Source organism: Falco biarmicus, chromosome 2 (genome assembly GCF_023638135.1).
Source record: "Falco biarmicus isolate bFalBia1 chromosome 2, bFalBia1.pri, whole genome shotgun sequence".
Taxonomy (NCBI): Eukaryota; Metazoa; Chordata; class Aves; order Falconiformes; family Falconidae; genus Falco; species Falco biarmicus.
In genome coordinates this window covers 84,374,711-84,390,366 of record NC_079289.1, presented here as the reverse complement: position 1 = coordinate 84,390,366, position 15,656 = coordinate 84,374,711, and the positions used below count along the sequence as shown (strand labels likewise).

The following is a 15,656-nucleotide window of genomic DNA, read 5'->3' as shown; positions in this document are numbered from 1 at the left end:
AGCCACCAACCAAAAAACCCTCTGTTCAAAAATATACATTTACATATGCTGACAATTTTTAGGGCATGCTCTACTGCATTGTTTTCACAGATTGAGCCCTCCTAGCAAATAGTATACAGCCATACTATCTAGATTCTCTCTACTCTAAATGCCGTAACAGTCACAAAGATGGCTTTTGCTGAGCAAGGACCAAGATGTTCTTGCTCAGGAACCTCCTCTGTAGCTGAGAAGAAAAGCAGAAGTCATCTTTTTGCTTTAATGTACATTCTGCCTCAGCTGGCATATGACATGGGGTCCTATACATGGATGGGGAACTACTGCTGAAATACTTGATTCACTTCCAAATTAAACATCCAGACAAGACAAATAGTAGGAGAATCGTGCAGTGATAGTAATACAAGTGTTTTAAAATAGGCAAATGTGTTTGTGTAAATACACCTATAAAATATATTTAACTAAAACAACGGAAAATAATAAGGATTATATTTAATAATAAAATGAACCTCTTGAGCAGGGATGTTCCTCCACTGAAATCCCAACTATCTCAGCACCTCCAACTCCATTTCCTCAGTGACCCATTGCTCTTTAACAACTTCTGTTTATTTCCTCTAAATTTTCTTTCCCATCAACAAACACGCACAACTTCCTCCAACATCCCTGAAACAACAGCTGGGCAAAAGACACTAACTGCTATAACTTGTTCCAAGAAATGCAAGCACTGACCGGCCAGGCCATTAGGCCATTAGAAACAGATATATAGTGAGCTCATGCTGAAATATTTCCCTTAGTAGGACAATATTTTTTGTCCTTTTTCTGTAATATTCCAATGCTTTACGAAGATTTTAAAGACCCTGGAATTCTTAAGCCCCTTCTCTGATTTAAAAAACTGAGAAATTGGCCACTGGTTTCAAACCAGTGGAGGAGGAAGGGAGGAAAGACTAGCAAATAAACACAGTGCAAATGCAGAAATGTTGTCCACTTAGGAACCAGATTATAAAACTAAGAAGTCATTTTCCATGGAACATACAGCAAAATCATATACTACCTCACAGACTTCCTCACTATAAATATATCCATATACTATAAACTATAGTTAGATACAATTTCTCATCGATACATGAATTTTAATAGTATATCTGCAATTACAATAATATTTGCTATTGTAATATATAATTCATAGGCACTTGGATAGAAAAATAGTTGTCACATTATTGCAAATATTTACCTTGTACGTTAACTTGTTCTTGGTATAATTGGGCACCCATAAAATTTTTTGAGTGACCTTTCTCACTTGGCAATCCATCATAATATAATCCTGTGCCAGAGGTTTCTTCCCTATTCCCTTAAGGCTGAAGATGTTTTCAGTGCCAGCTGCATTGTTTCGCAGAATAAACTTTCCCTATGACAAAGAAAGAAGAAAAAAGTTTCAGACTGTAAAAGTCTCCTTTGGCTGACAAACCAACTCCTTTAGTTTATTAATCTTAAATCCAGGCAACAAAGCATGCTTACAAGAAAGCATTCCTATTGACTTTTCTATTTCATTAAACAGAGAGGAAAACTAAAGCAGTAAAAGTTTTTACTTTAAATTATTCTAAAATATGAAATTTAACAATATACAATCTTCATATTTCTAGATTTTATGCGTCTTGGCTTCTTCCTGGAAAACAAATGTCCGAGAATATATGTTCTCATGCATCTTTGTTCCTCATATAACATACAGCTTTACTCAATCACTTCCATCTGCCCTTCAACTAAAACGTTCCTCATAATTATTTGTTGTCAAAGGATCCAGGAGTTTTGGCTTTTAATAGTTTTACAATACTGGATTCCTAAACTACATTATATCTTGTTGGTAATGTATGCAGAAGGATTACTCATGTTTCACAGAACTTTTTTTTTTTTTTTTGGCTCTGGCAATTCAAACATTTGAATAGTGAGCTGCAGTCAAAATCTCACAGTTAGTATACAAGCAAAAATAATATACTTCTTGCTAAAGGTGTTGCAGCCTTTGCTCTGCTTTTTATTTTAGCATTCAAAATAGTGATTAGTCTGATGGCAAAAGCAGCTTCTCAGTAGTGGCTTAACTTGTAACAGAAATTATTTTATGAAACAAAGTACCCATCACAAACAAATTTGTGATGTATGCATGCAATCGGAAATACTCAATGTTACTACTTTATTACTTAGATATTTAAATACAATTTAATATATGCATTTAAATTAATACTAACACAATGTACATTTTTATGATCAAAGTTCAAAATCTCTATGGAGTAACTGGTCGCTTCGTAAAAATGGAGGGTTTGATAGAAGAGCAAATAAAGGAAGAGATAATAAAATGTGGTGAGGAAATTTATCATGCCTAATCTGAAGATCTGCAAAATGAGTTCCTTTGGTTTTTTTACTTCAGTTAGTAGGCAATCTTTCAATTTCAGACTCTCAAGAAGATACTTAATATTTGTAAATATCTAAGCACTTTCATAATTTGGACACTGATGTAATTTTTTTGACAGAAGCATGCTTTTCAAATGTTGAAACTAATTTCCCTCTTACCATTGTTATGCACTCAGTAACAGGCTTGAACATGAGAGGATACAGAGCTGTTTCACCTAGACCTACATTTATTGTAGAAGGGCCATAAAAACCCTGTCCTTCCAAAATTGCTTCAAGTTTCCAGTCCTGGTTGGACATGTTACTCTGAAATTAAATTAAAGATGTAGATTAGATTATGCATTTAAAGCTTTTAACATGCATTTCAGCTTTTACTTGCAGTTATCATCAAATCAGAGCGTAGTACTCATTTTCCCAAAGTACTGGCTCAAACTACCTTTGGGGGGAATAAAACAGTGGATTTTTAAAATTAATTAAGCCAAAAATAAATCCTTTATTCCTGGCAACCAGAGGTACTGTTATCAATACTGTCAGCAGCAATACGCATTAAAAGAGTATGTACATGATGTAACTAATGGTCAAGATGGAATTTATAAGCATCATTATAAACATTTACTAGTATCTATGGTGCTGTTTAATGCTTGCTAAAATGCTGTCCCTTTTAATGTACCTCTTTGAAGTGCTGACGTGGTGTATCAGCATATATTGCTTCATTTGGCCACTGACTACATTACAGGTTCAGTCTTGCTTATGAATTAAGCATTCTGTCTCCAAAGGAATACTTACAGTCCTCTATGCTCAGAAACTGGTCTTTCAAGAGACTAATCTACTTTAAAGAATGCCTGTCCTAAGTAGTATGAAAGTATATTTCAGAGACATGTTTGTCTTGCATCCAGGTGTATCACAAGACTGCTTGATTATGGTAGAAAGTGACTTATACATGCTTGGGGGCTGCATAAAAAGAGTAAAACTAAAATAATGCTATTCAGCCTCCTGCTGTTTGAAGGAACCAGATGACCAAACATCCAGTCAGCAGAAAGGTTAACATCCATTTGAAAAAGTAAGTATACTGTCATTCAAGAGCTAATATATACCTTGTCAAAACAGAGATTGATTTAATCTGTGAAAAGCAGAATAAATCCTTTGACTCATAACGGTGTTCATCCATGGAAAATTGTATATAAACATCAAAGATAAACAATGGATTTGGAGGAATAGAGATAATACTTCAATCCTCATTTCCTTCTTTGAAAGTTTCTCAAGCTCAGCTATCTTAACTTCAGAAACTAAAAGCCACCACCTGTGGTCATGAGAGTTAACCCCACGGCATGGCACAAGACCTGCAGTATCCAGTGTTTGACTAACATGTATGATTAATGCTTAATTCTTAACTAAGAGGTAAATTTCCTAGTAGTTGACCACAAATGCCTGTTTGGAACATTGAGAAGTGTATAGTGCCTCAGTTTTTCAAAATACTTCCACCACTGTGGTCTCCAATTCTGTAATAGCAACAATTACATCATCTCTGATAGAAACATGGAAAAAAATAACTGGTATCATCGTGTTGAGAATAAAAATGATAAGGGAAAAAAAAGGCAACAAAAGATTATTTTTATTCTCATGTTTTTTTTTCTCCACAATATCAGGAACAATTTGATTTTTTGAAAAACAGCTTGACCAGTTTTAAAACTGGTCACCCTTTGATAATCTAGTGTTTTAAAAGGTGGATAGAGGAAAAACATCACCACACTTAGTCTTTGGTAAGGAAAAGTGAAAGACTAAATATTTGGGGGCTTAAGTTGTTTAATTCTTAATGATTTCTAGTGCCATTGGTATCAGATGTTTCCTTTGTCCACACTAGTGATGTTTACATCAATACATAGTACTAGTATTTCTTCTTAATCTCAGACACAAAAACTTGTCAGCTGGAGAAATGTAGTTGACAGACAGGGTCACTTTGAAATTCTTCTCTAACAAATCTTTCTAATATAGTGTGAATTTCTCTAAAACCTTCTAAAGAAACATATTAAGGTCAACAACAAATGTTGGAAAATGAAAATAAAATATTTAAATTCTATTCCCTTGTACTTGTGCATTAACAGTTTTAATTACTTAATAACCTAATTCATATAGGATCTATGCTTAATGCAGAATCTTATCCAAAGTCTGTTAAGTCAATGAGAAACACAATTAATGCAAAGGGAGTTAGAATCTTTTCACTGGATGCTAGGTGGTTAAATCCAAGGTACATAATAAGGCTGCATGTATAGGACCTATACCTGGAGAGGCTGAAAGTGATAGATGGAACAATTACATTCATCTCATGCTTGTGAGAATCATGGAAACTTCAGATGTTCAGCCTTAATTCCCATATCAAAAACCAATCACAGATTTCAGATTCAGGTAAAAGGACATTATAATACACACTTCTTTCTTTTTGCAATCTAGAATTCTCTAAGGGAAGATGTTTTCATTTTTAAAAAAAAACTTTATATTTTTATATTTGTTTGTTCATCAGTGTTTGATATTTGCAAATTTAGGGCATAACAGAGCAGAATTTGTGACTGCATGTATGTATTTCACAGAAAGAGACAGAGATATATGTTCTCACTCTCACAAACACACACACATGCACAGAGTATATGCTCCAGTTGCGGTATTTTTTATTTCCTTGCTAAGAAAACAAGCAGGACTTAAAAGTATAAAAGCAAGATTCCTGCATGAAATGTAAAAGCATATACTTAGAAACACTCAGAAATGGGGGGGGGGAGGGGGAAGAGAAAAGGAATAAAGCCAACCTGTTTAGAGACTCTCTGTCTAAACAAGGTGGAAAAACCTCTTACCTTTCTGAGTTATATAGCAGCTTTTTTTCAGCTAATGTAGCATTCAATAAAACAATGTTTAATAAATATTAATATCTTAAAAATTATGTGTACAAAAAACCACTGTAATATGATTTCCTTTTATTTTGTTTATTTATTCTTCCTTCTTAATGAACTAGTTCCTTGTCTACTTTCAGTATTTCACAGAATATCCACAGTATGGTCTTTCCCTAGACGTTAAGTCTCCTTGTTAGAATCTGCCTCCACTCTTATGTCTACAAAAATTTCAGAATCATTTTTCCATAAATTAACTCACTGATAGTCTTCAGTGCCTCTGATATCAAAAGGTGACATACATAGACCAAACCATAGTTCAAATCTTAGGAAATATTTTACCATTTTTATCTCTTAAAGAATCTTTACCCTTTCTGTCACAGCTTAAGTTCCTTCCCTATAATTTTTGTTTTTTTTTTTCTCCTTCTTCTTTTATTTTAAATCAGGAAAGTTCTCTAAAATATGAGCAACAATTTTCTGAGGGAGATGATATTCCAGCCTATATTCCATCTTCACTCTCTGGTCTTCTCATGTTTCAAGGGTTTTAAATATAAAATAGATATGATAAAAATATATAGGATATACTGCCTACGCTTGTCATATTTTTTAAATTCTATGTAAACAATTCTTCTATTTTATTCCTCAACATTTCTCCTTTTATTCTTCCAGAAACAATACCTATATTCCCTAGATTAAACAATTCCTTTTTTTCACTTTCAGTGTGGTAACATTAAGTAACAGATTAACAATTGTCAGGACAGAAGTGCAACATCAGAAATAAGCTCATCAAATGAATAATTTACTGTAAGAACTGGCAGAAACTACTTGTCCCAACAAGATTTATATTATGACCAATATGGACTTTTAAGTAATAATACTCGTCAGTATCTACAGGCATTTGTGTGTGTAGTGTTGTTAAAAATCCTGAATCTCAGTTTAGTTTCTAGTAGTAAAGTAAACTTACAATTGGAATATCCTGAATCACTGCCTGGTAAGCCGGAGTTAGAAATTCAATCTCTGCTTCAGCATGGTCTGTGTTCACTACACATTCAATCTCATAGACGCGAACATCGCAGGAGGACTTCAGAAGAATCTGACAGTGGTAGCAACCGGTGTAGCGAGGAATGAATTTTATAGGAAGATCAGCAGAATCACTTCTATCTAAAAACAAAACCAAAACACTGCAATGTTGTAAGGCTTTTCAGAAACACTGAAATCACAAGGAGCACCCAGAGAAAGTTCCAATAAACTGTAGAAGAGTCTCCTCAACAGTACGCACAAGAATTTAAGACAAACAAAATAATTTAGGACTGTTATCATATATTGGCTTATAAAGCACAGCCAAATTTTTATTTCCCTAAAAAAGGTATATTTAAGCATCAGAACAATATTTTCTGCTGGCTCAGTAGTGCACAGAGAGAAGTATTTTAAAAGATCTATTAAATGCAGTATAAAAGTTTAACGTATATATATTTCTGTAAATATCAAAAGATTATAGTAGATACTATATTTTTGTCGACAGTTACCATGACAGATGTCAGAGTATATATATATATATATAAATAAATAAATAAAATATACATACATACATATATATATTTATATAAAACACAGTATATTTGGGTAATGCTAGCACCAACAATGAATGAAATTCTGTTTAGTATTTCTAATGAGACCTACTCATTAGACTTTTTCTATGCCAAATTTTGGATTGAAAGTCTGAGTTTATGAAAAAGCCAGAGGTGTCCAAGTTGGAACAGAATCATGAGAAGTCCATTTGCCCAATCCACAGGATGCAGGAAAAACTCCCCACAGGAATCTCTAGCGTAAGGAAGAAGCAATGCAAATGCTGTCCATGTTTGTACACAGCCAGGTCTAACAAGTCAGCTGCAAAGACTTCCTCCTCCATTCTTGCTTACAGAAAGGATCAGACTCTTTCACAGTATTTTAAGCCCTTCGCTCACCATTTTAGGACATTTTCCAAAGGAAAAGGAAAGTCACAGGAAGAACTCCCCTGACAGACCATAAAGAGTTCCCCAGTCCAACTTTCCCAAGAGTCTCTAATAAACCTGAAAAACTACACAAAGACTGCAGCTGTAAAGACTTCACTGTAGTTTTATATGTAACAGTTTCTTTTCACTGTTATCCAAGGTTAGAAGACAGCACAAAGTTGGAAAAGATACTGATGAAGGTCAGAGACTATGTAACGACATAACAGAACCTTACAGATAAAACTTCAAACAAATTGATTTTCCCTGAGGGGGAACACCTGACAAATTCTTCTGGAATTTCCTTTCTTCTTCCTTAATTTAGCTTATTTTCTGATGATATGTATGACAACTTGACTCAAACTCTAATATGTTCAATGACAACTACTGAAAATGCAGTCTTCATTTCGGGTTGTACTCCACAGAGTACTGCTCGTTGTACTCCACAGAGTAGTACTCCTTGTACTCAGTTCTCAGCCCTCCAAAAATGAACACCAAATTGAAGCTTTCTTGCTGCCTCATGTCATAACTACTTCTTTTTTTCACAAAAATAGCTCAAGTTCAAGAGATGAATCCTACACAATGATGTAATTAATCTTTCAATATTACTAGGCTATCAAAAAGATTATAAATTGTACCTCAGGTTTAACCCTCTATGAAATAAATTAGTTTGTTCTCTTTTAAAGAGAAGATTAATGGCCCAGTAATTTTTGAATTATTTCTTTTTTTTCTATGTTGTCACTAAGTAGTTATCCCCATGGGCTATCTTCCACAAAAGTAACCTGAGTTTGTTAGTTATGCAGGGAATGAAACTGTCCTTTCCATTCTTCGGTTCAATAGTACAGTCCCTAATTTTCTCTGTCTACAAAAATTACTTTAGGATGTTGAAAGAAAATATTTACATAAATTTTAAGTTTAAATACTTGCATTTCAAGGTAAAGTAGCTGTTTACAACATGTATTTGAAGAAAGATAATACAGTGTACTGGAAGCTCCAACATATTTCCGCTTGAGTTTCAATTTCTTACACTATATGAAAATTGCATAATTAATAATTAAGATTATCTTTCATTGAAATGCACACTTTCAGACAGAAATATCTCTTATAGAAAAAATTAAAAAGAAGAACAAAAAGAGTCTTCCTACCCATCCCATTCCATATTTATAATATTTATTTTGACATTACTTTTGTTAAAATATCTGTTTCTTATGCATTAAAAAATATATTGAAGAATAGGTCAGTTGAATAATTGAAATTGTATGATCAATTCCAATCAATGACAAGGAAAGCACGTAAATTGCTGATATTTAACATGATAAGTATTTTATGCAATCAGACATGGTTTCTGAAGTGATGCAGGATCTCCAAATCAAAGTGATTACAGAAATCACTTGCCCGTGAATTATAGCTGAAGGCTGGGGGGTTTCTGCAAAATGTTTTTTCATGGTAATTTTAAATATCATAAGGTAAACTGGGCTTAAAAGTTTCTCAGCTTAGCATGTTGGGTTTTTTTCTCAGTCTCTTAAGATACTCAGTAAAGATTAGCCTAGGAATTAATTCAAAGATTTAATGAAAATAATCCATGGGGTCGCAACTGGCCTAATAATTTCTGAGACAGAAGTAGTAACAGTAAGCAAGGGGCAGAAATTAGGTTATTTCTATGTAACAGGAAGCAGAACCTGGACTCATGGAAGTAAACAAGACCGTAAGCATTTCTCCAGCAGTGAGAAGTCAGCCAGAACAATACAGGCTTTTGTTAGTTTCCTTCCCTAGACAGCTTATTATTGTTGATGGGGAGATATTTCATGTGAAATAGGCAAACAGTTTTATTTTATAGATTTCTGTTAGACAAATGCCTATGGGAAACATTTACTAGATCCTCAATCTGAATATCTGGATGGGGTTTAGTCGTGAGACAGTTGTCAGAATAGGGGTATTTGCAAAAGCAAAATTTTTGGTGTGTAATATGAACTCGGAGTCTTTGAAAGCTAAATTACAATGCAGAAGTGTTGGTCATGTTCTATGGCAACTGCCTAGCACCTTGTGCCATTTACTTATTGCAAAAGATGATCTGATCACCATCTAGAATTGACAAAGTTCATGTCGTCTTAAAAATCTTACAATGCATCATTTGAGATCTGCCTGACCTGAATTTAAAGTTAATCCTCTAATTGCATTAGCCAACAAACTATTTTCTAAAGAAAAATGACAGTACTTTTAACATTAAAATGCAAGAAAAAATATATTCTAGAGGTTAGTAATAATGCCAGTCTGTAAAGCAATCGCTGTCTAACCCTATTACAAATTGTGGGAGGAGGGAAAGGGCAAGAATAAAAATGCTGTTCTTCCATATCACAATCTGTTGGCACAATTTCTGAAGGCAGGAAACTATGAACCTTCAGCACTTAGTCAACTGCTTGCACATTGTGTTAGCTTTTAATCAGCAATGATGGTTCTATCTACTTAGAAGCTCAAATCTAAATTTCACAGTGAACTTCTCTCAGCCTCTGACACCACGCATGTGTCACAAATAACGGCTAAATTAACCTGAAGACTGATTTTGCAAATATGGACTCCTAGAAGGTTAAATAAGCAACACACTGAAAAGCCCAGACTCTTCTGACTTCTGTTTATGTATCAGGTCTTCATATGAGCTCATCTGAATTAGAACAACACTCTACTCAGTAGTCTTAAAAAAGCAACCACCAATCCCTTAATGAGTGCTGATATGTTTTGAAATTTTCGCTTTCACTGTGGATGTTTATTTGCTGATTTACTTTCAGTTTATCTGAATATAACAGATTTGTAGAAGAGTTTCCAAAAAAGCCGCTAACTTTATTTCTTCTTTTTTTCCACTTAAATCATTACACATCTAAGCAAATAGTTAAATATACTTGATTCAGAAAAGGAAGATCTACTGTGTGGAAAAAAAAGAAATGAATGGAAGTGGGTTTTCCTTAATAGATTTAAAAATGCAAGTGGTGGAGACTTTTTTCAATGTCTTGTCATGAATAGTCAGCAGCCTCTTTAATGTACTACATTCAGAAGCCAGTGAAGATCTGCGTGGCACTACAATAAAGTAGAACAGAGTTTCTTGGGGCTTGGTTGTTTATTAAACTTTGCCCCTTAGTATTTTTAAAGGATACTCATAAGTGCTTTAGAATCAAGAAGGCTGCACAGTCACTATGCCAATGGGCTGCTGGAATGGTGTCAAGTAAAAAGTTTGCTTAATATAACTTAAGAAGCATAGTAAAGCTAAGGTGCTTTCTTAAACTATCCAATGCATAGTTCCTACTGGAAAGGATTAGACAAATTATAAAGTATTACACTGAGAAAAATATAGTAGAGTAATAATTCAAAGTCTTTTTATCTAATATCACAACAAAGACAAAGCTAAGATCTCTCTAAAACATATGCCCAAAATTCACAGATATAAAAAATTTTAGAAGTGATTCTTCATGACTTGAAGTAGGAAGTGGCTGAGACAAGATCTCTAAAAAATAAGCAACAGAGGGGAAGAGGAAGATTAAGCAAAATTTCATGCAAGCAGAGAAGAGAGCTCAGAACCAGACAAAGATTGTGCACTGAATGTATAAGGAAGTATCACATGGAGAGGGTTAAAGACCAAGTTTTATACCACATACGTCAAAATAGTAAGTTAATGCAAAATTAGTACTGAAGGCTTAATGCCAAAAAAAATATAAAAATACCTAGCTAGAGATTTTTGTAGTACATGATAATACACATTCCTTTCTTTTTGCAATCTAGAATTCTCTAAGGGATGATGTTTTCATTTAAAAAAAAAAAAAAAAAAAAAAAAAGCAAGCCAGCAGTTGTTTTAACAGAAGCCATGAAGATGCCACACTAATCTGAATAAATTAACTGGAGAAACAATTATCCAGAAAGTAAAAAATCTCTAACAATTCTTGATATTTCTGTAGAGGAAGCTTTTTCATCTGTTCCCTGGAGAGGAAAGGGAAAAAAATAAAATAAAAAGAGAGCTCTTTTTGGATATTCTTCTCAAGTATAACAGCAGGCAGCCAGCATTGTCAAATCCTGTAGTAAGACGTAACAGAAATCTGATATTAGCTTTTGATACTGAATCTAAATTGGATAGTAAGGTGAAACATTTTTTCTTTGAAAGTACGTTGTGGACTTTTACTTATTCCTGGAGAATTTTAATGCTGAAATAGTACAATCTAGCATTCAAAAAATATGATTTTAGTTTTATTATCCTGCCTAGGTTGTCTATGTCTATCTTCATAAACTAGGAAAGAAACTAAACTATATGGCATGACCAAAAGCATTCTAGGTTCATGCTTCCCTTAGAAAAGTTCAACAATGTACATACTTATAAAGTACAGTAAGTGTGTATCAGGACATAGTAGCTTAGGTGCATATCCATTTGAAAATTAAAATCTTACCATTATTGTAAAGAACTGAACAGATTTATCATTACTGATGTAATAATATATATCTGATAACCATCTTCCAACTTTCAGAGTCTTTTTTTTTTCTCTTTTCTCTAACAATTCAACTTATTTTTACTTTAGCTTTGATTTTTTAGTCCTCATTTATTTCAGCTTGGTGTCTAGAAATGTACAGTGCTATTGATTTTTGTGAAAGTTTAGCTTTTAAGTATTTTATTCTCCTTCCCATTTGTATAATTTAACTACATCAAATGCTTATTTCACTTTTAATACCAAAAGACATATTATTGGGCATTTACCTTAATATTAGAATTCCACCAAATAATTCTTATATTAAGCCCTAGTCTGATGGTTGAAACAAAAGTGTGTCTGTTAGAAAAGCTTCCACTTTCATTTTTTAAGACTAAGTGGTAGAAAGATTGTTGTTTCTCTTAAGTTAATGTCAGTATGTAATAAACCTCACACTCACATCTTTTCACAGGTATCATAAATTGTTTCATTACAGATCTCTGTGTTATGTAGAAAACACTATGCTTTCTGCATAGAGCACTTTAGAGTCATAAAGATTCTCCCTTTTTAAGTACTTACAGGTAACCTGAACAGGACCTCTTTCCCTCAGAGATCACCAAAAGATCAAGCTATTCAAACTTTCAAGACCTTGGAATAATCACTATAGCACTTTCCTGAACCCTCCTCATTTGTCACCTCCCTTCTGAAGTATGGAAACCAGGACTGGATATGATGTTTCAGTAACATTCTCCTTTTCATAAAATAGTAATAGCACTTTTCAATACTTACACTGTATTTTTCCAGTTATACATTCAAGAATCCTTGTTTTTAAAACTTTTCAAAAAAATCCTTAATGAAAGAGGGAGAGGGAGCTGAAGTCAGAAAATCAGACAGTGACAAATAAGGCTGAAAGCCTTATTTTATCTTATTTTATCTCACTCCGTAAGTACTCTACTAAGCAGATTTTCCAAACATTTTTAGAGAAATCACTTTGCAAAACAAAGCCTTTCCTCCCCTATCAACATAAATTATTTCATTTTTGAAACAACATCATTTAGTATTAAAAACACATTGTTCAAATAAACTCAACTTCTAAGTAAGTTGGTCTGCTTAGTTAAAAGTTAGTTAAAGCTGATCTTCCATTAACTGCTGAAGAGACAAATAGGATGGATTTTTATTTTGGTTTTCACAGCTTTACACCAAAATGCATAGCCATTTCCTTCCTTCCCCACCATAATCTGTGTTGTGCTGCTAGACAAGAGCAGCAAATATACAGCAGACAAATTAATAAGCTCTACTAAACAAGGGTAATATTATAGCTCTGACTTGTCAAACACGCCCCTTGCAGGAACAGCAAGTTCTTTTATACAGATACTGTTCTATAAAATAAGACTGCATGGTAGGAACTCTTCAGGCAAAACTGTATCAAATAATAATTATCAAGATTATAAATATAGATATGCATTGCAAAGTCAGTAGACTGGCAACTAAATTAAATCTTTGTTTTAGCCTAAAAATGCACAGAATACATGAAGGCAGATGGATGCTTATCAAGTCACAAGTCTGAGCCATAAAACCTCTCTATTCAAAGTTCCTCTGTTTTCACCTTTTGAAGGAAGACAGGGAGTGACACTGAGACAGCACAATGTTCTTCCAACCACAGCATGATATATCCAAATATACACATCATAATGAATAAAATAAAATTAATAAAATAAATACAACGAAAGGAAGTCAATGTCTTCCTCCCAGATCCAGTGACTACAAGAAAGAGGCAGTGCCAACACCAGATCTGTCACCAGCTTTAGAGAAGTATCTTCTGAGCCTCACAAACACAATGTCTCAAGGCTGCCCCAAAGATAAAGCTAAGCCTTGACACTGACAGTCATGCAAGCAGATGTTCACTGTCAGAATTCACTGAAGAAAAACTAAATTACATATGAGCATCCTGACACTTAAAGTCTTCATTCGTCAAGTAAGCTTGAAGCCTTTGCTCTCTATCCACATGTTCTTCCTCTAGGCAAACTCCAGGTTTCAGTGAATCTTCTGAATCTCAATTCTAACCAGAGGACAAGGTAAAGGATACCCCAATGTGTTTTCTGAGGATTAACATGCTTCTTCACCACAGCAGTAAGGCTATTCACACAAGAGCACAAGTGAAAGGCCTTCCAAAAGTTTTTCACAATCCAAACCAACCTATAGCAAATACAACTATTATCTACTGAATTCATTATTGCAGGTAATAAATGCATCCAGTCTAATACTTAAATCCCTCTCACTTTTGTAAGACCAAAACAACTTCCTACTAATAGATGTAGCTGGAATGAAAGCTACTAAAATAAAGACCCATATCATTCATTTTTCAGAGCCACATTTTGAAACGGAATCGTATTTTAAATAAGACCTTTGTATGAAGGAAGAGTAAAAAGGAATGCTACCAGTTACATTTTTTAATCCCATTTATGCTTCACCATCCTGGATTATTAAAACCAGCAAATGCAATTAAATTTTCATTACTTTACTATCATTTAAATCACAGAACTATGAAAGTTAACATGATACGGAGCTAGAATAAAACCACAAAATGTAAACAGTAAAATGAAAAGAACAAAATTTTTGTTGTTGGACAGTGACTATGTAATTTTGCTTTAAAAGATTAAGAATTCAGAAAAAGAAAAACCACTAAGATGCAGGAAATTTTATACAGCATGTGGACCACAGAATACTAGTAAGAAACAACAGAACTACTGATAAAGCTTTATTGAAGAATAGATTTAAAGCCCCAGGAAATTGCTTTGGAGACATAAATAAATAAATAAAAGATTTTAAAAATTATTGTGTTGATTAAACACAACGCTGAGCAAGTATATGAGACAACATTTAAAAGTCAGAAAGAAGAACCTAAAGTCAACCGCAGGTCATGAAAAAACAATGTAAATTTTAAAACATAGCATATAATTATGTTTTAAAAATCAGGAAATCTATATAGTGGTTTGAAAATATTACTAACATGAAAAAGCCCATGTATAGGTGATACAATGTAGGTAAATATTTTTACATAGCTATCTGATGCCACAATATGAAACACAAAACAACAACATTGAAAATTATTTTTTTATCTCACAGTAAGAATTATGCATGGCAAATAATTATTTAAAATTCTTGATTGCTAGTTCTTCTGCACTCTGTTCATTTGGAAGTATGACAATGAAAAATAACATCACATATTTCTAACTGTAGAATAAAATTTAGTCTACATAAGAAAAATACTGAGATTAGATCAACATTATAGACTTAGTTATTCATGGGTATCATTTTGATAAATTATCACAGAATCAAAAACTATCAGCTTTGGTGGTGCCATGTTGCTGCTGAAAATGTAAACTTTGGGGCAGAATACAAAACTGAGACCCTTTCTGCTAAGGACTAAGAATGGTACCTATCGTTAAGTGTCATCCTAAGGTCTGGTATTTCTTTACCCTTTCTTTAATTCCCAGTATATATTAGACTAAAATTCAATAGTCATGCCAACCTTGATATTTACTGGGCCTCTCCATATGAAATTATGTTATGTATTAATGAAGTGATCAAATAGAAAGTATTTATATTGTACAGTCTACACACTCTTCATAATTAGTGGTAGAAACAGGATTTATATCCTGTTATGTTAGACAGAATATAATCAATAAAAATAATAATAAAACCTCCTGTCCTAGAAGCATAGAGTATTAAAAATCAAATTCCCTGTTCCTATACCAACAGGCATGATACACGCAAACATCTGATCATAACACTACTATATCTTGTTATTTCCACATTCATCCTAGCCCATACGCTTATATTTTTTTTTTTTAAAAGGGATCATGGAGGGGAAATAGGTCGAGTACCTAAAGCCACTCCATAACAAAGGGCCTCTGTAGTATGACAGTCACTTAATTAAACTTGCTGATTATGTTGCTGAA

At 33.5% G+C, this 15,656-nt stretch overlaps 1 protein-coding gene across 1 annotated transcript in view; it reads right to left on the bottom strand.

Moving 5' to 3' along the window:
• CFAP47 (cilia and flagella associated protein 47) overlaps positions 1 to 15,656 on the bottom strand; it is a 343,082-nt gene that overhangs the window by 171,434 nt on the left and 155,992 nt on the right. Inside the window, exons 46-48 of the mRNA XM_056329101.1 lie at positions 6,232 to 6,428; positions 2,554 to 2,697; positions 1,226 to 1,399 (exon numbers count right to left, since the gene is read on the bottom strand). Coding sequence (XP_056185076.1) covers positions 1,226 to 1,399; positions 2,554 to 2,697; positions 6,232 to 6,428 — 515 coding nt within the window. The remainder of the gene's footprint in view (positions 1 to 1,225; positions 1,400 to 2,553; positions 2,698 to 6,231; positions 6,429 to 15,656) is intronic.